General features: G+C 37.5%; 1 protein-coding gene and 1 long non-coding RNA gene across 6 annotated transcripts in view; one reads left to right on the top strand and one right to left on the bottom strand.

The window, feature by feature from the left end:
- LOC103796765 (uncharacterized) overlaps window positions 1-1562 on the bottom strand; it is a 37904-nt gene extending 36342 nt beyond the window's left edge. For 4 of the 5 annotated variants that reach the window (XR_008479673.2, XR_008479672.2, XR_004741737.3 and 1 more), the window contains exon 1: window positions 1199-1562. This is a non-coding gene — a long non-coding RNA (uncharacterized LOC103796765). The remainder of the gene's footprint in view (window positions 1-1198) is intronic. The other variant, XR_013522653.1, reaches the window with a different exon arrangement.
- NDFIP2 (Nedd4 family interacting protein 2) overlaps window positions 1512-24908 on the top strand; it is an 88597-nt gene continuing 65200 nt past the window's right edge. The window contains exon 1 of the mRNA XM_003731919.6: window positions 1512-1881. Within this exon, the coding sequence (XP_003731967.2) occupies window positions 1561-1881 (321 nt within the window). The 5' untranslated portion in view covers window positions 1512-1560. The remainder of the gene's footprint in view (window positions 1882-24908) is intronic.

Here is a 24908-nt window from a genome sequence, read left to right as displayed (position 1 = left end):
CATAGTTTTTGGGTATAGAAAGTTGGTCTTTGAGTTAAAAGGTACTTTTTGCTGCCCTGTCATACTCTTCTACTTACTAGAGAAATATGCTTTATACCCTGTGTGAGAAACACATATAGTATGTCATGCGTGGTTAACCAGACTATGAGATACTATTAACAATGCTCCCAAGTGATTCCTTGCTGTTAAATCCATTGGAATTATTATTACCACAAAATAATTCTATCTGATTTCATTACTTTCTTCTAAAGTCCTCCAAAGTAACCTAGAACTCTAGAGACCTCTGAGAGTTGTCTGGAGGCCTCTTTCTTTGAGAGTTGTCTGGTGAGTCCATTGGATTCTTTTTTTTTTTGAGACGGAGTTTCGCTCTTGTTACCCAGGCTGGAGTGCAATGGTGCAATCTCGGCTCACCGCAACCTCCGCCTCCTGGGTTCAGGCAATTCTCCTGCCTCAGCCTCCCAAGTAGCTGGGATTACAGGCACACGCCACCATGCCCAGCTAATTTTTTGTATTTTTAGTAGAGACGGGGTTTCACCATGCTGACCAGGATGGTCTCGATCTCTTAGCCTCGTGATCCACCCGCCTCAGCCTCCCAAAATGCTGGGATTACAGGCTTGAGCCACCGCGCCCGGCCCATTGGATTCTTAAATCTCTTATTACCAAAAAGTGGAAAAAAGAGTTTAAAAAGTAACCAAAGAGCTGGTGCCTGTAGTCTTAGCTACTCCAGAGGCTGAGGCAGGTGAATAGCTTGAGCAGAGGAGTTCAAGGCTGCAGTGAGCCACGATTGCAACTGTGAACACCCACTGCACTGGAGTCTGGGCAACACAGTGAGACCCCATTTCTAAAAAAAACAACAAACAAAACCAAAAATTCCACAGAGGAATTTCAGAGCAGTGGAAACACTCTGTAGGATACTATTATGATGGATACCTGTCATTACACATTTGTCCTAACTCAAGGAATATACAAGACCCTGAGTTAACCCTGAGGTGAACTATGGACTTCGAGTGATGATGACGTATCAATGTGGGTTCATAGTGTAATACATGTACTACTTTAGTGGGGGGCGGTGATAATGGGGGCGCGGCGTTTATGCTTGTGTAGGAGCAAAGTCAATATGGGATATCTCTGTAACTTCTCAATTTTGCTGTTAACTAGAATTGCTCTATATTAAAAATAGTCTTAAAAAATCCCTTACCTCACGAATGATTTTGAATGATCGTTTTAGGAATGTCCTAGAGATGAATCTCTTCGCCACGTTCTAGGCTGGGTGAGTAATACAAGGAAGTGTCGGGTACCCGGGTGACCTGTCCTCAGGTGTTCTAGGAACGCGTCCCATCCCTGTCAGCTTCTGTCTCTATATGGTGAGAAAGCGCACTGGCTCGTGCCTGCGCGAAACTCGCGCACACCAAAAAGACCAATCAAGGACGGGTCATTCCTCCTCCCACGCGCCTTTTGCGACCGCCCACTCGACAGGTTGACAATCTAGACCGCTCCCCCGGACTTGCCTCACTTTTCCATTTCCACCTACCCAGCTTCACCCTCCCACTGGCAGCGCGGATGGGACGCCGGCGGAGCCACCGAGTCTGCGCGAGCTGTCCGAGCATGCTCAATAGCGCGCGCGGCGTCCCGGAGCTCCTCCGGGGAACCGCGACCGACGCGGAGGTCTCGGCGGCCGCTGCCGAAGCCACAGGAAGTGAAGCGCTTCCGCCTGGAGACCGAGGCGGCAGGAACAGAGGCGGAAGGGGTCCTGCGGCAACGACGTTGTCGGCGGGGGTGGCCGAGGGAGCTGAGCACCGAGGAGACTCGCCCGCTCGGAAGCCGGATCCGGAGCCGGGCAGGATGGATCACCACCAGCCGGGGACTGGGCGCTACCAGGTGGTGAGTTCCCGGCCTCCTGTGCCTTCCGGGACTACTTCCAGCCGCGGCGTCCCGGGAGTCCCTTTCCTCAGGTTATTCCTGGAGGAAACGCTCTGGCTTTTTTTTTTTTTTTGTCTTCTGGCTGGAGCGGCTTCATTCGCCTCTCCTGCGCACCTCTGCTTAGGACTCCTTCGAGACCCTCCCTCTCGCCCCAAGTCTCCTCCTAGCTCCTCACCCGCACCCTTAGCCCCTTGTGTGACACCCTTCCCCCTCACACCTTACAACTTATATGTTTTAATTTCTCACTTTATCATTTTCTTATTCTCTGACTCAGTCACTCCTGAGACATTCTAGTCGATTGTCTACAGGAAATGGGGCTGACTTCAAATACCTGCGCAGAAGGTGATCGCTGTCCTAAATGGGGTGGGTGGGTGAGTGGGTGAAGGTGTAAGTACTGCGTAGGGTGGGATGTGGGTTTGGCAGAAATGTGGGTTAGGAATTATGGATCCGTAGGGAAAGACGAGCCGTAAGGCTGATCCTGTCTCTTGCTCGTTAACCTTGTCATTTTGTCCTTTTCCATTATGTTAGTATTAAAAATGACTATATATTTTTTTGTAATCCCCCCTCCCGTCCTTTTTTGGCTACAGGGGAAACAGAGGTAGGTTTTAGTAGAACAAATTCTAATCTTGTTTTGAAAAATTATTTTTTGTTAAATATAAGGTTTTCCAGCTTAACTGTATAAATTTGGGTAACTGTATTGAAAAAAGTGAAATGTGTTCCTCTATATTTTCAGTGTCAATTTTAAAATATATTTTTCTTGGTGTATTCTGGTGGTGACGTCGGAGATTACTGTTCTAAACCTTACTTAAAAATGGAATGAGCAATAGTTGACTGTGTGGTTGTAGCTAGGTAGCGTGTCATTCCACAAACTTTCAGCCCATTTACTTAGGGAAGAGGAGAAAATCAATACATAGCACGGTTTGTGCAGTTTATGGTTTATAAAATTTTACAGATTTAGATGTATTAGTTCTAGGTTTCAACTTTCAAATCTGTTTGCACATGTAAGATTTAGTTATAAAAGTCACGACTTTCTATTAATAAGTACATTTTGGCAAATATAAAGAACACTGTAAAATGAGATTCTAGTGTATGTAATTTTGCGTTTTTTGTAACATGAAAGCTCATGAGGCTTCCATTTTCAACTGGTTTGCATTCTTTACAACCTCCAAAAGGTCCATATTCTAAATTCTTTGAAAATTGTCAGCTTTTCTCAGAACAACGTGGGAAATACTGTTTCTCCCAGTGTGGAAAGCATTTTTTAGGTTGTCAGTGTACACCCTTTTGATGATTTGAAAGGCATTTCTAGGCATGGAAATGTTAGCAAAAATAAAATGATATAGATAAATATTGAGTAATATTAGCAGTGGAACTTGTTTCATTTTTCTAATCTTTCTATTAGATTCGAAACATCAACCATATTCTCCATAAGTCACTACTCAAAACACTATTTATGTAGCTCTCAGTTTTAAGATACTAGTTTTTCCTGCAACTCCTTTCAAAATAAATGAACATATTTTATTGCTGCTCCTTCCCTCGTTTTTTTCCAAACTGACTATGTGTCCTACATAGACTCTGAATGTTCTTGAGAACAGAGGACAAAAATCAATTCTAAAGATAATGCCTCCCAGTCCCTCTAAAGATAATACTTTAGGTAGGACGTGGATTTGTTTTCCTTGTAATGCAAAAGTGTTAGAGTTACAAAAGTTACATAGTCATTTAATCTAGTATAACTACTCTTGGTTTTGTGTATAATGGCTTGATTAATAACATTTAAGTATATGTCAGAGAAGCAGTTGAACTGACATTTTTGGTAGACTATTTAAACTAGGGATCAACCCAGCTCTGGCTTATATGATGAACACAACTATTTTGTGGTTACCTTTAGCTCAGTTTTGGGGGAAACTCTGGAATGATTAGTAAACTGGAACAGTAAACAACTTGAGTTGTTGAATGTTAAGGGTTGACTAAATCAGGAGATAGGCAAGTATATTTAGGAGTGAGATGGTATGCAGTGTTAACTTTTCACTTATTTAAAGAGTTTCAATGCAGCTTTTCTTACTGGAAAGCTAGCAGTGATGCCCAGGGTCATCAGAATGAGCTACTACCATTAGCCAATATATAGCCTTTATCTAGAAACTGCTTATTCTGTGATCTTTCCCTTGATTGTTAAAAAGTCCCAACATTTATTAAGTAAATCAGTAGATAACAGTTTAGAGCTATAAAAATTCTTGGTTGTTACTCATTAATTTCAGAAAAAGCCAGGTATAATATGTAATTTTATTGTGTTGTGTGAAATTCAGTTTTGTTAGTAAATGAGCAGTGTTGCCAACTGTGACGAAGTTGACTTGGCTTGCAGCTGCTAGACCACATTCTAACTTTGATGTTCTCATTTTATTTTATTATTTATTTATTTTTTGAGACTGAGTATCTTGCTCAGGCTAGAGAGCAGTGGTGTGATCTCAGCTCGCTGCAACATCCACCTCCTGGGTTCAAGCGATTCTCCTGCCTGAGCCTCTTGAGTAGCTGGGACTACAGTTGTGCTCCACCACGCCTGGCTAATTTTTGTGTTTTTAGTAGAGACGGGGTTTCACCATGTTGGCTAGGCTGGTCTTGCACTCTTGACCTTAAATGATCTGTCCCCCTCAGCTTCTTAAAGTGCTGGGATTACAGGCATGAGCCATGGAGCCCAGCTGAAGTTTTCTATTTTATGGACTGTATTTAAGGATTATGGGCTGGGCAAGTTGTCTCACACCTGTAATTCCAGCACTTTGGGAGGCCAAGGTGAGTGGATCTCACGAGGTTAGGCGATCAAGACCAGCCTGACCAACATGGTAAAACCCCGTCTCTACTAAAAATACAACAATTAGCTGGGCATGGTGGCGGGTGCTTGTATTCCCAGCTACTCAGGAGGCCGAGGCAGGAGAATTGCTTGAACGAGGGAGTGGGGGTTGCAGTGAGCCGAGGTTGTGCCTCTGCACTCTAGCCTGGTGACAGAGCAAGACTCTTGCCTCAAAATAAAAAGGATTATGTACCTGTACCAAGCTGACTTCTAAGATTGTACCTGTAGCAAGCTAACTATTTGGTGTACAAGTTAAATTGGCATTGTTGATTGTAGCAGTCATTTCCTGAACTGTATTTCAGAATGATGATAATAAGTGTAACTGAAAGATTTATAAGACATTAGCACATTAAAACATATATTAGCATATTAAAACAATGAATAATTCTGGAGTAAGGAAAGTGATTTGGATTTGTTTAACCAAGCTCTTCCTAATCTTTGTTTGGTTTTGTTCTTTGTTTTTAAAATTTTAAGATTATGTTAACATTTCCAAAATATTTTCTATGGAACATAATTTGAAGTATTTATTCTGCAAAGATCTGAGTTATTTGCTCTTATATCTGGGGAATTAGACTTGCCTTTGATAAATCAGCTGGGAAAGAGGCTTGACTATTAATGGGTAAAAATCCCACAGGTTTTAAAAACATCTGGGCTTATATATTAGATTGTGCTGTTTGCAGTTTGTGAGACCTTGGCTTACTTTACATCTCAGTTTCCTCATATTAGTACCTCCCTGACTAGGATTATTATGAGAAATAATATAATATATGTAAAACATATAAAGACTGATACATGATAAATAAGTACCCTTTTTTTTTTTTTTTTTTGAGACAGAGTTTTGCTCTTGTTACCCAGGCTGGAGTGCAATGGCGCGATCTCGGCTCACCACAACCTCCGCCTCCTGGGATCAGGCAATTCTTCTGCCTCAGCCTCCCGAGTAGCTGGGTTACAGGCACATGCCATCATGCCCAGCCAATTTTTGTATTTTTAGTAGGGGTTTCACCTTGTTGACCAGGATGGTCTCTATCTGTTGACCTTGTGATCCACCCTTCTCGGCCTCCCAAAGTGGTGGGATTACAGGCGTGAGCCACTGCGCCCAGCCTTTAAGTACCCGTTTTACAAGTTAATACGAGTGTGTTAATGTTTCACTGGTTGCTGGCAGAAAAGAGGAGACCTCCAGGTCACAGGCAGATCATTACTCATGGCACAGCAAGCAGCATGAACATCAGCATATTTTTGTAGGTTTTCCTGGCTACCAAATCCCACAAAGAGGCTGGGTGTCCATATGGATGTGTGCAGTGGGTTTGCATCACAGCTGAGGAACTCAGAAACTCAGAACCAAGGGTACAGCTTTTTTTTTAAAAAAGCAAGCAGCAAATATCTTTTTGTTTGTTTGTTTGTTTGTTTTTTGAGACAGAGTCTCACTCTATAGCCCAGGCTGGAGTGCAGTGGTGGAGATTTGGGCTTACTGCCACCTCTGCCTCTCGGGTCCCGGTTCAAGCAATTCTCCTGCCTCAGCCTCTGGGGTAGCTGGGATTACAGGAACATGCTACCATGCTCAGCTATTTTTGTGTTTGTGGTAGAGACAGGGTTTCAGCATGTTGATCAGGCTGGTCTTGAACTCCTGACCTCACGATCCTCCCACCTCGGCCTCCCAAAGTGCTGGGATTAGAGGCGTGAGCCACTGTGCCCAGCCACAAGTAGCAAGTATCTTAGCAGGCAACCAACAAGCTAGTTCACCTCCTCCTGGGATGGCAGTTACACACTGTGGTTGCCCAATCTTTGTTGCCTATGTAACTTCTTAGAAGAAACAACTCAGTATCAGGAAATAGAAAGCTTTACAGACTGGCACACTCAGCAAGAATGTGCAGAGACATTCAGGCCCATGGCTGACTGCCTCATCCAGTAGTACATGTTCTGGATGAGATAATGTATAGTGAGTTTTAGGTATAGTCATTTCATTTTCCATTGGAAAGAAGCCTTGCAGCCTCTTACCTTTCCTTACTCTCTAATCACCTTTTCTTGTCAGCTTGATTCCTTTGATGTCTCTTGTTTGTTTCTTTTGAATTTATCAATGTACTTTATCTGGTTTATATTCTTACCACACCTCTTTTACATAATCAAGGTTACCCACTGCATAATCTAATTAGATACTTTTCAATTCTTATGTTGCTTGATTTCTTTGTTGTATTGATAGTATGAAGGTTCTTTTTGAAATTCTGTCCTTATTCTAGATACTATTAATAAGAAGTTTTTTACTTCTCATGACTTTTTCTGACTTGTTTTGTCTTGACAAGTGAGAGTGAACTCTTTTTGTACTTAATCCATTTTCCTTAAATGTTTATACTTTATCTGGCATGGAATAGTGTAATAATCGATTACTTTCTTCCTCATTTGACCATCCTTCAGGAATCGTTTGCACTATGTGAATTATATTTGTAGAATACAGGTTGGGTATTCCTAATCCCAAAACCCCAAATCTGAAATGCCCCCAAGTCTGAAATTTTTTGAGTATTACAAGGATATCACAAATGGAAAATTCCACATTTATGTATTCAACACAAACTTTGTTTCATGCACTTACAATTACGTTCATTTTTGGGTCCTATTCCCAAGATATTTCATTATGTATGTGCAATATTCCAAAATCCAAAAAAAATCTGAAAACCAAAACACTTCTGGTCCCAAGCATTTTAGATAAGAGATACTTAACCTGTATAAATTTGATTTTTGTTCTTTTGCTCAAAAATCTTCAGTTGCCCCTTACTGAATCCACCCCCAACATTTAATAACATTTAATATTAAAACTTTCAAATATATAAAAATGTTGAAAGAAGTGTACAGTTAACCTCCATAAAAATTGTAGGCTGTACAGTTTTTAACAGTTTATTATATTTGTGGTGTTGTGTATGTGTCCATCTATTTTTTGATTTTTTCAGAGTAAGTTGCAGGTATCTGTGTGCTTCCATGCAAGTCACATCTTTATCATTAGCTTACATTTTAATATTAGTTTGTGGTTCTTTTTCTTTGGGGTAAAATCAACATATATTGAAATGCACAAATATGACCTGGTGGATGAACTTTGGCAAATTCATATACCCATTAACCCAAACCATCTTTGACATGTAGAGCAGAGATCAGCAAACTATGGTCCAACTCCTGGTTTTGTATATTTGTTGGCACACAGCCATGCCCATTCATTTACAGTGGTAAGGTTGAGGACATTCATATACTGCGTAATGACTTCTCAGTCAATGAAGGACCTCATATACTGGGATCCCATAAGATATGTTTAGATAAATACAGTTGTGTTACAATTGCCTACAATATTTAATAGAATAACGTGCCATACAGGTTGGAAGTCTAGGGGCAATAGGCTAGACCATATGGCCTAGTGTGTAGTAGGCTATATATACCATCTAGATTTGTATAAGTACACTTTCTGATGTTAGCACAGTGATGAAGTTGCCTAACAAAGAATTTCTTAGAATGCATCCTCATCATTAACTGGCATGTGACTGTATTTGAGGCAGAGCCCACAAAGCCTGAAATATTTCCTATACCATAGACTGGTTTAACAGTATACTGGGTAAAAGAGGAAAAATAGTATTCTTGCTTATTAACAGTCTATGGTCCTAAGAAAAATAACATTCTTGCTTAATAAAAATAATTTATTTTTCATGGTTTTGGAGGTTGAGACATTCCCAGGTGTGAGCCAGGTTGGTTCCCTGGTAAGGGCTCTCTTCTTGGCTTGTAGATGGCCACTTGATGTCTTCACATGGTGGAGATAGAGTTCTGGTCTCTCTTCCCTTATAAAGACTCTCATCCCATCATAGGAACCCCAACCTCATCACCTCATCTAAACCTAATTACCTCCCAAAGGCTCTGACTTCAAATAGCATCACTCTGGGGATTAGGGTTTCAACATACACAAACATTCAGTTTGTACCACTGCCCTTTACAGATACATTTTACTGACCTGATAGAGAACATTACCATCACCCTAGAAAGTTCCCTTATTATCTTTACTAGATCAGTTCCTACCCCCCAGGTGACTGTTCTTTTTTTTTCACTTCAAATTACCTAGTTTGGCCTATTCTAAAATCATACAGCATATATTCTATAAAACTTCTTTCATTCAGGATGAAGTTTTTTAGATTGATCCGCGTTTTTGTGTATATCAGTAGCTCATCCCTTTTTATTGTTGAATAGTTTTCATCATATAAATCATATGAATACATTGTAGTTTGTCTGTTGCTGTTGATGGATATTTGGGTTGTTTCTAGTTTTCTTTTGCTGTTAGGAGTAAAGCTGTTATATTCTTGTTCAGATCTTTTTGTAAAGCTGTTACGAATATTCTTATACATATCTTTTTGTGGACATATGTTTTTATTTTCCATGGGTGGAATTACTAAGTAATAGGGTAGGTGTATATTTAAATTTTATAAGAAACCACTAGCCTTTTTTCCAAAGTAGTTATACCATTTTACACTTCCACCATCAATGTATGAGAGTTTCGGTTGCTCCACACACTTGCAACATTATGCTGCTGTCAGGTCTTTTTAATTTTAACCATTCTGGTGGGTTTATTAAATTTTTGAAGTTTAAAATTCCTCTTCTTAGCATACAGGTTTTTTTGAATGGGCCTTCTCTACTTGTGTAGTGACATATCTCAGCAATCTGTCTTCTTAATTTCTATACACTGATTTCTCATCTAAAGTTCTGTACTCTCCCTGGTTTGTTTGCCTTACAAAATCCTGTTCTCAAAAACTCCTTCGAATCTATAATTGAAAGAGAGTGGTAGAGAGAGTTTCTTACCTCTGTCATCAGCATCAAGGCAGAAGAAAGTTAGGATAACTTGTTATACTGAATTATGTGTTTGTGTGTCTTTCTAACCCTCTGGACTACTGCTTTTTCTCAAAGGTGTGTCAGGGTTCTATGAATGTCTAATGTTTATTTCAACTTTCAAATGGATCTTTACATGTTGAGAAAATTAATTGAGGAAATTTATACTCAAAATATGTTGTATGCTAAGTAGTACACCAAGTTGTATACCAGTACTCAGATGTGGTATATCAAGTTGGTGTATAACTTGAAGACTAGTATTATGTTAATTTGGGTTGCCAGGATAAATTACTTTTAAACATACTCCACATTAAATTTTTTTTGCCATTTTTGTGCATGCCATGATATTAACTATAAATATATTATTTTTTGGTTCAATTTAGCTCATTAAAAAAATTATACAAATGAGTACACACCTGAACGGTGCTGAATCAAATGCTAGCCTTTGCTTAGGCACATTTGAGCGGTACACGATCTAGTACTGGAGTAATATACGTGTAGTGGCAAATAAATGCATCAGAATTGTATCATTAAAATATCATTATAATTTATAGCTTATTTTATGCTTTTGAATGCCCTTTGTTAATTTATGCTAAAGATAAGATATGGGAGCAGTTTTTAGATAGCATTGTTGATAATGAAACAAAGATTTTGTAAGTCATTTATCTGATATATAATAGCTTATGAGGTACTTCTGTCTGCTTTGGTTTTATTCTGTTTTAGATGTTGGTGAATAAGATAGTTGCTAAGTTTTTGTCTCATGGCTTATGCTTTAGTGGAGGGGGTACAGATAGATAAATAAGCCTAACTTTAGATAGTAATAAATTATTTGAAGAAAACAAAGCAAGTTGATGGAATAAATAATAAATTCTATCAATTATGAAATAGCAATAACAGAATAGTAATTACATTATATTAATAAAATGCTGCTAAATGCTTTATACATATTAGCACACTTAATCCTTCTACTTCTGTGAAGTAGATAATGTCATTATCCTCATTTTGCAGATGAGAAACATGAGACACAAACAAGTTAAATAATAGGCCCAGCTGTGATGGAGCTGGTATTCAGACTTGGGTGTTTTAGTTGTATATTGCTATATAACAAACATCTCTAAATACAAACATTTTATTTTCTTTTAAGATTCCATGGGTTGAGTGTGATCGGGAGATGTTGGTTCTACTCCACATAGTGTTAGCTGGGGCTAGAACCATTTTGGGACTTGCTTGGGTTGGAGTTTCAAAGATGGCCCACTTACTTGGCTGCAGTTGATGTTGTCTGTTGTCTGTTGTCTGGGAGCTCTGCTGGGACTGTTGACTTGAGCATCTCAGTTCTCCTCTGTGTGCCCTCAGCTTCTCACAGTATAGAAGGAAGAGGAAGCTGCCATTCTTAAGGCCTGGGCTTAGAAATTCATAATGTCATTTTTGCGGTATCCTATTGGTCAGAGCAGTTGCAAGACCCCCCCAAATTCAAAGGGTGAAGAAGTAAATTCCATCTGCCAGTGGGGGAGAAGCATGCACGTGCATGGAGGGAAGAAAGTGATAGTGGTCATCTTTGAAGATGATGTACAACGCCAATTTGACCCCTTAGTAGATAGGGATCAGCTTAGTCCAGGAACTTCATCCACTGTGAAGTTGTGACAGTCAGGCAGAATTGATTGAAATGTGAAGATCTAGTTCTAGTTGATGAGTATTGTAAATATGATAATAACCTGTAGTGGAAATGAGTTTGTTGGTTTAAAATATAGGAGGAAAGCTGTATGGCTGCATGGTTTAAGATATAGGAGGAAAGCTGTAAGGTTGTTTTGCATCCCTCACTTGCACCTAGTAAGCAGGCAAGCATCTAGTCTGTCCTTAGAATTGGGAGGGATGTGAGTGGATCGTAGAAGAGAATATAATACGCCTTGTGAGAATGGCAAAGACAGGTTATTCAAATATGGTGGAATCTTCATTCTGTTGGTGTGATTGCCTCATTGAAGTCATTCTTGACTACCTTATTTAAAATCACTATATCCCATTCACAGTACTCCTCATCACTCTTTCCTATTTGTTTTTATCCAGAGTATTTAACCACTGTCTGATATTCCAAATATTTGCTTATTTATAGCCTGCCTCCTTTCTTCCTCCCTGAATTTAAGCCTCATAATGGTAGAGAGATCTTTGTTTTGCTCACTATCCTATATATCTTTCCATACCTGACATGTAGAACTTTGCATATTTGATAAAGATGAATGAATGGTGCTAGTTCAAGGCCAATTTTATAGACATATAACCTTGCCTATGTTATTTTATTCCTTTTTATATTTGTTCTATCACTGCTACTGAGACCTGGGCTCTTTAAGGTGGGGGTGATGGTGGTGGTTGTTTTTTTGCATTCTCTTCCAGCTTAAAATATGTTGCTTAGTCTTCCTCTGTCTCTCTTTCTCTGAATGTTGTCCTTTACAGTTGTTCAGTAAGTAGCCAATGAAGTCACATGCAGTGGCCCTGCTCACCACCATCGTAAACTGTGGAGTTGTGAATGCTGGTCGTGTACTTAGGAACTGTTTTCTTCTTAATATTTTCTTAATATCTGACCTACATTCTAAAACATTGCTCAATTGTATATGTATTGACAATGTATTATTTTAGGATTTTGTATATATTCTGCATATATGTAGGCTTGACAAGTTTAAATGACTGTAGAATGGTGTGGAATCTTTTGCTGATGTTTAGTCATTGTAAATTTACTGACAAGATCATTGTAATTAAGGCTATGCGATTGTAAATCATTGTATGTCTTTGTTTTCAGGCCATGTTGTTATGGTTTCTTTCAGATGTTTGATCACTTAGCTGGAATTAGGGTGTGGGTAAAATTCTTGTTAAAGACATGCCAAATGCAAGTTGGGAAATGCTGCAGTAGTCTAAGATTTACTATCAGATTATTTCAGGGTTTTGACCTGCTTGCTTTTAAGATTTGTTTGAACATGTACAGTTTAATATTTTAAAAGTTCAGGAATGTGCTGTGGTTTAGTTTGTCTATGATATTTCTCCAAAATTACTCATAACTTTATGTAAAGAAATTGTGCTGTTTGGACAGAGGCTTTGAGAATAAGGAAGTGACCTGGAGCTCATTGTGTAAAAGAATCTTAATGTGGTGGTATTAACCCCTTTACTAATTTTGGCAGTCTTAGGACATATAGCCTGTTGGATATTGGACTGAGGAAATCCAATAGTGTAGTGACACCTTTTTTTTCTTTCTTTACAAGTGCTCAAAGTGACAGCTTTTATAGAACATTTGTTCTCCTCACCTCGAGAGAGCTTTCATCTATATCAGATGACTATTTATGTGATTTCTTTCAAAAGGAAAGAGTCTTGAAATAACACTTGAGACTTTTTTTTTTTTTGAGGCAGAGTCTTGCTATGTCACCCAGGCTAGAGTGCAGTCTGGTGCAATCACAGCAGTGCAGGCCCAACCTTCTGGGTTCACCCAGTCTTCCCACCTCAATCTCCCAAGTAGCTGAGACTATAGGTGTGCATCACCATGCTTGGCTAATTTTTTTGTTTTTTAAAGACAGAGTCTTATTATGTTGCCTGGTCTGTTTTCAAGCCTTTTCCTGCCTTGGCCTCTCAAAGTGCTGGGATTACAGGCGTGAGCCACTGTTCTTGGCCACACTTAATAGCTTGCTTTGTGGCTTTTAAATATATCTTTCCCATTTTTTCTTTTCTCCCTCCTTTTTCCAGGCCTAATTTCTATTCTGTGTTCAGATCTATATTTAGGTGTTATTTTCTTCAGAAAACATTTCCTTTCCTTTTGCCTCCCTACCTCTGTTTCTCATTCTTTACTTTTAAGTTCTGTGTGTTCTTTTAACAGTGCACTTACCCTTGTTATAGCCCTTATTTCATGGTGTGTATTTCCCCACTAAATTGTAAACTCAGTGGGAAGTAGGGCTTAGATCTGTCCTGTTTATAATCGTTTATGTCATTGTTCTGGCCCTGTTAGAGCTGTAAAAGAAATACTTAATAAATAAATAAATGAATGCCTTTTCTGAATGATTCCAAGGCTGTGCATGTTGATACTGGTGTATTTTCTTATGTTTATAAAGCGATATATAGTTTTACAGAATTCTGTGCTATAAAAGTGATAATGTTTTGCACAGCCTACATACTGTTGATATTCTTGATGTTCATAATTAGGGTATATCTTTTGCTCTTATAATAATGCTGATCAATCAGTTTAGATGAATTCGGTATTTTGCATAATTCCTCTTGTAACCTGTGGCTTGCATTTGCAAGAAAGTAACCATGGTTAGGCTATTGGTCTACCCATGGAAAAGAGAAAAGGAAACTGTTTCCAGATACTGTGGAAGTAGGGGAGTCCTTAGTGATAATTTTCTTCAGTCTTCTCATTTTACAGAAGACTATCCGAGGGAGGTTCTGTTCAAGGTTATGCAGCAAAGCTTACAGGACAGATTTTATTACCGCAAACATAGCAACAGAGTTAAAGTACGTCAAAGATCTTGGGAAATAAAGCCTTTATGATAGCTAATTTTCTTTTAATTATGGCTATGCCAGATGTAGGGAACATGGATGGTATAGCATAAGAATTTGGTATCACCTAGCGCAATGAACCCAGCTGATTGTATAGCACCCACAACTCAGGAATCTTTCATTCGGCTGGATTTAGCTTGTAGGTATTTTCTTTAATTGCCGTATTAAAAAATATATATATCAAATAGTACATGTACAGTTTTAAAAGTCCAAGCACCAAAAGACGAATAATTAAAAACAAGAATCTCCTTTTTCACCCTTTCTCCTGCAAGTTTTTCTCCTTGGGAGGAAGAACCAAAAAAAACCTTTAACTATTTTAGCTGCTTTATTTTACACTGTATTTTTAACATATGCAGTTTCAGCCAATCATTTATTTATTTTTATTAATTTTACTTTGCTTTCTTACATGTCCTTGCTTTCCTTACCCAAATCATGATCTTTGTAGTCTTACCTCTTGGTTTCAAATCTTGGCTTCTCAAAGACAATGTGACCTTGGGCCAACTATTCTATGTTGTAGTTTCCTCATCTATAAGGTAAGGACAGTACAGAATTCTATCTCAGAATTATTGTGAGGATTAAATCTATGAAAACCATCTAATTTTTGGTTAAATCGGTGACTAGTACTTACATTTTATGACTGAAAATACTAACTAATCACTGAGTTAAGTATATTTTGTATAACTTTAAAAAATATTTCATGGAATTGCTTAAGTTTTATTTCTTTGGTTGTCTATATATCTATTGTTAATTTTTTGTATATCCTGTGGTGACTTCCAAAACTTATTTTTCATATTAATTTTACATGGTCAAAGGCATCGGATTAGTTTCTTTTTTCTTTGAAGACATTCTTCCTAGAGCCCTCTATCCTCCGATTTCATCTATACTGTTTGCTCTCTAGGCCTGATGCACAGCTGTCCTGCTGAGACTTTTCCCTTTAGATGTGTTGTATTTCATATTTATCACATTCTAAGTCTTTTGTTGTTTTTAGTTTACTCTTTTATTTTGGTGGAGCATATTTTCCAGTAGGTTCCTAAGAAAGGATACCTGGGAGGTTAAACATTTTTTAAGACATTGAATTTGCTGACCTAAAACTCATAATATTGCCATCATTTTAATGTCTCTAATACTGGTGGTGATAATAACCTCTTTTTCATTCCTAATATTGGAGATTTTCTGTATTCTTTTTCCTTAAATAGTCTAGCTGTGATTTTCTCAATCTTAATGATCTTTTTAAAGAATTATCTTTTGGTTTTGTTAAATTTCTGTGTTCTGTTACTGATTTCTGTTTTTACCTTACTGTTTTTCTCTTTCTGCTATGTTTTACTTTTGTGTGTGTGTCTAATTTTCACTTACTTGATATTTTTCTAGAAATACTATTTTCTAGTTTGATTTTGTTCACTTTAAATATTTTGAGACTATTGTGGCCCACTAAATCCAACTTGATAATATATTATGTGCACTTAAAAATAATGTATATTTTTCAATTGTTGGAGATAGAGTGTTCTAAAAATGTCAGATTAGGTTGGTTCATAGTATTGTTCTGACCTTCCATGTCTCTACTGATTTTTTGTGTTCTACTAATTGCTGAAGAAGACTTATTAAAATATGCCATGATTTAATGATCCTTTAATGATCTGTTTTTATTTTCTAAATTTTGAGGCTCTTTTATGACATGTCCCACTTTATCTCTGATAGTGAGCTTTGTCTTCAAGTCTATTTTATATGATTTTAATTTAGCCTTCTTAGTTTATATTTAGGTTGTGCAAAAATAATTGCATTTTTTTTTTGCCATTTCAATTGAAAATACTTTTGCAACAACCTAAATATTTTTGTGTGGTGTATTTTTTTCTGTTTACTTTCAACCTACCTAGGTCCCTTAAATGTTTCTTTTGTTGATACCTTATAGTTGGGTCTTACTTTAAACAGCTTCTGCCTTCTTATTGGAGTGTTTGCATTTAATGTAATTGTTGATATCTTTGGTTTACGTCTACCGTTATATTGTTTTTTATTTGTCTTTTCTGCTTTTTTTTGTTTTTTATTTGTCTTTTTATCCTTTTCTGTCTTCTTTTGGATCATTTGATTTATGAAAAAAGTTATAGTGTCCTTTTCAGTATTTCTTTTGCCTTTTAACTTTCCATGTTTGCTCTTTGAGTACAAGAAACTGAAAGTTAGACATGTATATTTAACATTAATCCTGTATTACTTCATATGAAATGTAGAACTTCCTAACCATATAGGTCCATTTACTATTCAGCTCCTTCTAAGTTCAGTGTGATAGTTGCCATATGTATTATGTTGGAAATCCCACCAGATAATATTATCATTTTTGTTTTAAATCATAACATTTTTAAAAACTTGAGGAAAAATCAATTCTTTATATTTTCTTAGCTATTTACCATTCTCTGTTTCGTATTCGTTTCTGAAGACACAAGTTTCCCTGTATTATTAATTTCTTTTTTTTTATTGCATTTTAGGTTTTGGGGTACATGCGAAGAACATGCAAGGTAGTTGCATAGGTACACATGTGGCAGTGTGATTTGCTGCCTTCCTCCCCTTCACCTATATCTGGCATTTCTCCCCATGCTCTCTCTCCCCAACTCTCCACCCCCTGCTGTCCCTCCCCTGTTCCCCACTACAGACCCCAGTGTGTAGTGCTCCCCTCCCTGTGTCCATGTGTTCTCATTGTTCAATACCCGCCTATGAGTGAGAAAATGTTGTGTTTGATTTTCTGTTCTTGCATCAGTTTGCTGAGAATGATGGTTTCCAGCTTCATCTATGTCCCTACGAAGGACACAAATCCATCGTTTTTGACGGCTGCATAATATTCCATGGTGATTCCATGGTGTTTATGTGCCACATTTTCCTGTCCAGTCTATCATCAGTAAGCATTTGGGTTGGTATTCCAGGTCTTTGCTATTGTAAACAGTGCTGCAATGAACATTTGTGTGCATGTGTCCTTATACTAGAACGATTTATAATCCTCTGGATATATACCCAGTAATGGGATTGCTGGGTCAAATGGAATTTCTATTTCTAGGTCCTTGAGGAATCGCCACACTGTCTTCCACAATGGTTGAACTAATTTACACTCCCACCAACAGTGTAAAAGTGTTCCTATTTCTCCACATCCTCTCCAGCATCTGTTGTCTCCAGATTTTTTAATGATCGCCATTCTAACTGAATGGTGTGAGATGGTATCTCAATGTAGTTTTGATTTGCATTTCTCTAATGACCAGTGATGATGAACATTTTTTATTAATTTCTTTTTAATATGAAGAACTTCCTCAAGAACTGCATTTAAGTGTAGATTAATAATTGCTAGTCAATTCTCTGAACTTTCCTTAACCTGAAAATGTCTTTATTTTGCCATCATTCCTTAAGTATCTAGATATGTAAATTAGGGTATAGAACTCTTGGCTGAGTATTTGTCTGTTAGCGCTATAAAGACATTCTTTTATGATAAAGAGTGAAATGGCTTTTGACCACTATGTTTTCTGTTGAGAAAGCTCTAATTATTTGAATCAGTATTTCTCTATATGTAATGTATTGGTTTTTACAGCCTGCATCTAGTAACTTCTCTTTATCTTTGATTTTTCAAAGTTGTGTAATTATATATTCAGGTATAATTTTCTTTAAATTTATTCTGTTTTGGCCTCACTAAAGTTGAATTTATAAATTTACTTCTTTTACTAATGTGAGGAATTGTGGCCATTATTTCTTCAAAATTTTTTTTCTGCTCTAATCTCTCTCATTTCCTTCATGCCCCAAATTCTACATTTTAAAAACTTCTTTTTTTTTAAATTTGAGACAGAGTCTTGCTGTGTCGCCAGGCACCAGGCTGGAGTGCAGTGGCACGATCCGGGTTCAAGCAATTCTCCTGCCTCAGCCTCCCGGGTAGCTGGGACTACAGGCGCATGCCACCACACCCAGCTAATTTTTTTTGTATTTTTAGTAGAGATAGGGTTTCACCATGTTGGCCAGGATGGTCTTGATCTCTTGACCTCGAGATCTGCTGCCTTGGCCTCCCAAAGTGCTGGGATTACAGGCTTGAGCCACCGCGCCCGGCCACAAAACTTTTAAATGGTTTAAACTCACCATGGGTCTGTTATATTACAATTTTATTAGATCTTTTTTCTTTTCCACTTTTTATAATTGATATATTTTATTATTTAATTTTACCATTTCTTTCCTCTTAATTGTGTCATTAATCCCATTAGTGAATTTTTATTTAATGTGTTTGTTTTTCTGTTTTAAAACATTTATTTGGTTAATTTTTTATATTTTCTATTTGTCTGCTGAGATTCCCTGTCTTTTAGTTGATTTCAAGTAATTTTGTTTTGATTCCTGGAACGTAGTTATTGTGGTTGTTTTATAGTCCTTATATGTTAACTGTAACCTGAATTGTCTTGTGGTTGGCATCTACTGATTGCCTTTCCCCTGGAGAATGATTTCTACTTTGAATATTCTAATAATTTTAGATTTTATTTTGGATCTTCTGAATGTTTTACTATAGTCCTCTGGAAAATGTTGGTTGTTTTGTTTTAGCAGGCAATCAGCTCTCACAGATTAAGATTGTAAGCTGGGTCTCTTACACTGTATGCAGTGATTCAAATCTTAGCTCAGTTCCTCAGTCCTATAATCAGTTTTGGATCAGTCCTACATGTGCATGGCTTAAAGGTTAATGGTTTCCCCTTACTTTCTGGCTTGCATGGGCTCCATTCCATGCTTCCTCTGGCTAGAATAGGGTTTCTGTTGGAGTTTAGCAGCCTATACCTCTGTTCCTCTCCATTAACTATGGCTTTACCTTAGAACAAAGCTGCAAAAAGAAAGGGAAACTTACCTGGTGCAGGTTACTTCTCCAAGTTTTAGCTTTCCTCTACATCCCTGCCTGTCTTTTTAAATATTCACATGGCCAGGTAGTTGTGTTTTTTTAACTTTTTAAGATTATTTTTGTATTTTGTCCTGAGTTCATAGTTGCTCTCAGTTGGGAAAGCTGGACTGTAGGGGGCTACTGCCATGCCAGAACTAGAGCCAACTATAGAGTTTTGAGACCGCATTAACTTTCCCCTACTTTCCCCCTAGTATTTTTGTTGTGTTTTTGATTCATGTTGGAAGTTTTCTTTAAATTTGGGTGTTCTATGCTCATTTATATTCTCTCTCTGTGTGTGCATGTGGGGTGTGTGTGTGTGTGTTGTCTTTGTGTGTCTGTCTGTCTGTATACTTGTTGATCTGTGGATTTCAATGTTTTATCATGTCTGGGTGAACCTGCTTTTTCTGTGGGAGCATCCCAAATTTCAGTGTCTGCAATTTAGTTAGGAAGCTGTAGTAGCATAGATTAGGGTAGTGGTACTGAAGAGAATTGGATGGATGGATTCAAAGTTGTATGTGTATGTGTGTGTGTTTGAGTGTGTACATTTAAGTCAGCATTACAGATACTCATAAAGGTCAATTTGTGCTTAATCGGAGGGACAGGGTTGATTACTGCCTGTGAATTTTTATTGGAGACATCTTAAAATAGCAAGTGCTTGAATTTAGAGATGGTAAAACCTGGATGTGAATCTTTTTGTCTTGTTCATCTTAGTTTCTATTGCACACGAATGAAGTAATGAAATTCAGGTTTATACATTTTTACTAGAAAATACTAGTCACATTGTTTTCTTTGAAAAACCTCAGTATGGCAGTGTTTTTAAATTGACTAGTGCCTTTAAAATTATGGCATTATAATGATCACTATAACTTGAAAATGAGTATTATTTATGAAAAAAAAAAAAAGAAATATGAACCTTTCAAAACAAAAAGCACTAGGCATGCATGGGTTCACCAGAGAATTCTTCTGTCCTAGTCTGATTTTGTGCTGCTGTAACAGAATACCACAGACTGTGTAGTTTATAAGAAAAGAAATTTATTTCTCATTCTTCCAGATGCTGGGAAGTTCATTATTAAAGGTACTGGCATTCAGTGAGGGCCCTCATGCCATGTCATCCCGTGGCAAAAAGTAAAAAGGCAAGAGAATATGAGAGAAAGAAGAAGGGAGCTGAGCTCATCCTTTTATCAAAAACCTACTCCTGCACTGATTACATTAATCTGCGCAGGACAGAGCTGTCATGATTGAATCACCTCTTGGAGATTCCATCTCTCAACACTGTTGCACAGGACATTAAGTTTCTATCACAGGAGTTTTAGAGGACATGCTCAAACCATAGCGTTCAAGGAAGAAGTTTTTAGTTCTCTATAGTCTTTTCCAGAAAATTGAAGAAAAAGAAATGCTTCCTAACTCATTCTCTGAGGCCAACATTACCCTAATATCAAAGCCAGACAAGACATTATATTATAAGAAATCTACAGAACAATAGCTCTCATAAGTGCAGACATAAAAGTCCTCAACAAAATAACAAGTAAAATCCAACTAGGTGTAAAATTAATTATACACCATGACTGAATGGGATTTATTCCAGATATGCAAGGCTGGTTCCACATTCAAAATTAATTATTGTAATTCATTACATCAGTGGCTAAAGAAGAAAAAAAAAATCACATGATTATATAACAGGTTCAGAAAAAGCATTAGATAAAATCCAACAACCATTCATGATAAAATTCTTAGCAGTCTAGTGATAGAGAGGAACATCCACTAAAAACCTATATCGAACATCATACTTTGTAGTTAGTACTGAGAAACTGAAAGTTTTCCTGATAAGAGCAAGAACAAGGCAAGGACATTCCCTTCACTGCTTTTTAACATCATACTAGAAGTTCTAGCTAATACAATGTTACAAGAAAGGAAATAAAATTATAGATTGAGAAGGAAGAAATAGAATTATCTTTGTTTACAGAGGAGTTGATTATGTAGAAAATCTGAAAGAATTGACAAACCAAAATAAAACAGAACCCTTCTGGAACTAATAAGTGATTATAGCAAGAATGCAGGCTAAGTGGTTAATATACAAAAGATTGTTTTCCTAAATGCTAGCAATGAAGAAGTGGAATGTGAAATTAAATACTGTTAGCATCCCCCCCCCAAAAAAATACTTAAGTAAAAATCTAACAAAATATGGACAAGATCTAATGAGGAAAACTATAAAACTTTGAAAAAACATCAACTAAATAAATAGAAAGATATTCCATGTTCATAGATAGATAGACTCAATATCGTCAAGATGCCAGCTCTTCACAACCTGACTTTTAGATTCAGTGATATCCAAATTAAATCCCATCAAGCTATTTTGTGACTGTTGATGCACAAATTCTGTAATTTACGTGGAGAGGCAACAGATTCAGAATAGCCAACTCAGTATTAAAGGGGAAGAACAGATTTGTTGGACTGACACTACCCAACTTCTATAGAGGTATGGTAATCAGGACAATGTGGTATTGGCAAAAAAAACAGACAAATAGATCAGTGAAAGTGAATAGAGAAGCTAGAAATAGACCCACAAAATTAGAGTAAACTGGTTTTAACAAAGGAACAAAGGCAACACAGTGGAGCAAAGATAGTCTTTTCAACAAATGGTGCTGGAACAGCTAGACATCTACATGCAAATAAATAAATAAAAAAGAACTTAAGACGGGGTGCCATGGCTCACGCCTGTAATCCCAGCACTTTGGGAGGCCAAGGCAGGCAGATCATGAGGTCAGGATTTTGAGACCTGGCCAACATGGTGAAACCCCGTCTCTACTAAAAATACAAAAATTAGCTGGACATGGTGGTAGGTACCTGTAATCCCAGCTACTCAGTAGGCTAAGGCAGGAGAATTGCTTGAAACTAGAAGGCGGAGGTTTCCGTGATCCAAGATCACACCACTGCACTCCAACCTGGGCACCAAGAACAAAACTCTCTCAAAGAAAAAAAAAATGAAGTTAAACACAGACTTTTATACCCTCTGTATAAATTAACTCAAAATGGGTCACAGATCTAAATGTAAAAGGCAAAACGGTAAAACTCCTAAAAGGTAACATAGGAACAAAGCTAGATGACCTTAGATATGGTGATGACTTTTTAGCTAAAAAGAGGTAAACTAGATTGCATTAAAATTAAAAATTTCTGTTCGGTGAAAGATATTGCCAAGAAAATAAAAAGTCACAGACTAGGAAAGAATCTTTGCAAAAGACATACCTGATAAAGGACTGCTATCCAAAATATACAAATACTTTTAAAATAAAACCCTATTAAACAGGATAAAAACATTAGACACCCCACCACAGAAGATATAGAGATGGCAAGTAAGGAATGAAAAGATGCTCTACATCTGGCCGGGCGCGGTGGCTCATGCCTATAATCCCAGCACTTTGAGGGGCCAAGGCGGGTGGATCACGAGGTCAAGAGATCGAGACCATCCTGGTCAACATGGTGAAACCCCGTCTCTACTAAAAAAATACAAAAATTAGCTGGGCATGGTGTTGCGTGCCTGTAGTCCCAGCTACTCGGGAGGCTGAGGCAGGAGAATTGCTTGAACCCAGGAGGCGGAGGTTACGGTGAGCCGAGATCCTGCCATTGCACTCCAATCTGGGTAACAAAAGTAAAACTTTGTCTCAAAAAAAAAAAAAAAAAAAAGAGAAAAGATGCTCTACATCATTTTGAAATGATGGTTAAAACAGCGAGTTGCCACTACATACCTATTATGATGGCCCAAATCCAGAACGCTGACAACAACAAATTCTTGTGAGGATGTGGAGCAACAAGAACTCTCATTCATTGTTGGTGGAAGTTAAACTGGTACAGCCTCTTGGGAGGATAGTTTGGCAGTTTCTTACAAAGCTAAACATACTCTTCCCATACTATCTAGCAGTCATGCTTCTTGATATTTACCTGGAGTTGCCAGCTTACAGTCCATTCAAAAACATGTGCATATATGTTTATAGCAGCTTTATTCATATTTGCCAAAACTTTGAAGCAACTAAGATGGCCTTCAATAGGTGAATGGATGGATAAACTGTGAGACATAAAGACAACGGATTATTATTCAGCACCAGAATGAAATGATCTATTCAATTACAAAAAGACAGGGAAGAAATCTAAATGCATATTACTAAGTGAAAGAAACCACTCTGAAAAGGCTGTATACCATGTGATTCAAACTGTATGACATTGTGGAAAAGCAAAACTATGGAGACAGTAAAAAGATCAGTGGTTGCCAGGTGTTAGTGTGGAGGGAATGGTTGGAGCACAGAGGACTTTTAGGATAGTGAGAATACTCTGTATGATACTATAATGGTGGATGCCTTATACATTTGTCAGAAACCATAGAAACAACACCAATAGTGAACTCTAATATAAACTATAGACTTTGGGTAACAATGATGTGTTATTGTAGGTTCATCGGTTATAACAAATGCATCATTGATGGGAGATGTTGTTAATGAGGGAGGCTTTACCTGTGTTGGGGAAGGGGGTATATGGGAAATCTCTGTACCTTATGCAGACTTTTACTCTGGATCTAAATCTCTAAAGTGAAGTCTGTTAAAAAATGTGATTTGGTGAATCGGTGTAGGAAGACATATGATTGCTAACTTTGAGAGAGGGAAGCAGAAAGGGTGAGTGATAGGGTGTGTATGCGTGTTCGTCTTTGATATTCTGAAGTTATTCAGATTATGTGTTTAGATTTAGCGGTCAACTTTGGAGTTTTTGCTTTGGCATATAACACTTTGATGGATCAACCCCTTAACTATCATCTGTAGTGGTATCTTGGCATTTGCTATGCTTCCTGGATGAATCACTAACAACAGTATGTCTATGTAATTGATGTTACTGTATTTAGTTTTGCTTGAGTATTCTGTTGTTAGCTTCTCTTAGTTTTTTGAGGGAAGAATGAAACTTTCTGTGAAGGAAGTTGGGGTTTCAGGCCTGGTCCTTACTGGTTTTAACTCCTTGGTTTTATGTTGACTTTTCCTTTATTCCTCTTGCTGACGTCATACTTATTATGGCCTTGCCTCAGAGTTTCTAGTTGTTAGAAACTAGAAGTGTTAGGGATTCATGAGGTGGGATTTTCACCTATCCTGCACCCAGCATTGTTCTTGGAACATACTAACCGGGCTTTTAGTAAAGGTTGGCTGAATGATGGATGATTAACTGACTGAATGAAAATGCATGAATCACAGAAAGAAAAAGAGGCTCAAGGAGATTAATAACACCAAAGTTATCCAGCTGGTAGGTGGTAGATGTATATCTTAAATTTAGATTTCCTGGTATCAAATCATGTTCTTTTTTTAATTTATTTATTTAGTAACTAGCTGTTCTTCTAAAGAGATGTGAAATCAAATAAGACAGTACATCATGCTAATTTTTAGAAAGGACAAAAGAATTCTTTTAACAGTAACTCTAACAGTATTACATGGAGTTAGTTGCTTTAATGCCCTTGCAAATGAAACTTAAACCAAACCAATTACACTCCATCCAGCTTCATTCCAGTCCTGTGTCAGAGACAGTATCCACAGCTCTGGATTTAGTTTTAGATAAGACTCTTTAAAGTTGGCTGAGGAGAATAAAGCCCCTTACAAAAGAAATAGAATGAATGGTCGAAGACAGGGAAAATCAGAAAGGGATAGTTATGAGGAAGCTAAAGAAAAACTAATTGGAAGTACAGTTAAGTGTGTTGGATGTATTAAATATTTAAATGCTATGAGGACTGAAAATAGGCTTTTGGATATAATAATTAGAAGGTCATTGTTCTTAGCAAAAGACGTTTGGGTGAAAGCCACATGGTAATGAATTGGTGAGGAAATAAAAACTGAAAGTGCAGAAAATGGGAACATATACATATATATATATTTCTTTTCAGGA

The sequence above is a fragment of the Callithrix jacchus genome, chromosome 1 (genome assembly GCF_049354715.1).
Source record: "Callithrix jacchus isolate 240 chromosome 1, calJac240_pri, whole genome shotgun sequence".
NCBI classification, from domain to species: domain Eukaryota; kingdom Metazoa; phylum Chordata; class Mammalia; order Primates; family Cebidae; genus Callithrix; species Callithrix jacchus.
The sequence above is the reverse complement of the archived record's forward strand: the minus strand, read 5'-3'. Positions and strand labels throughout refer to the sequence as shown.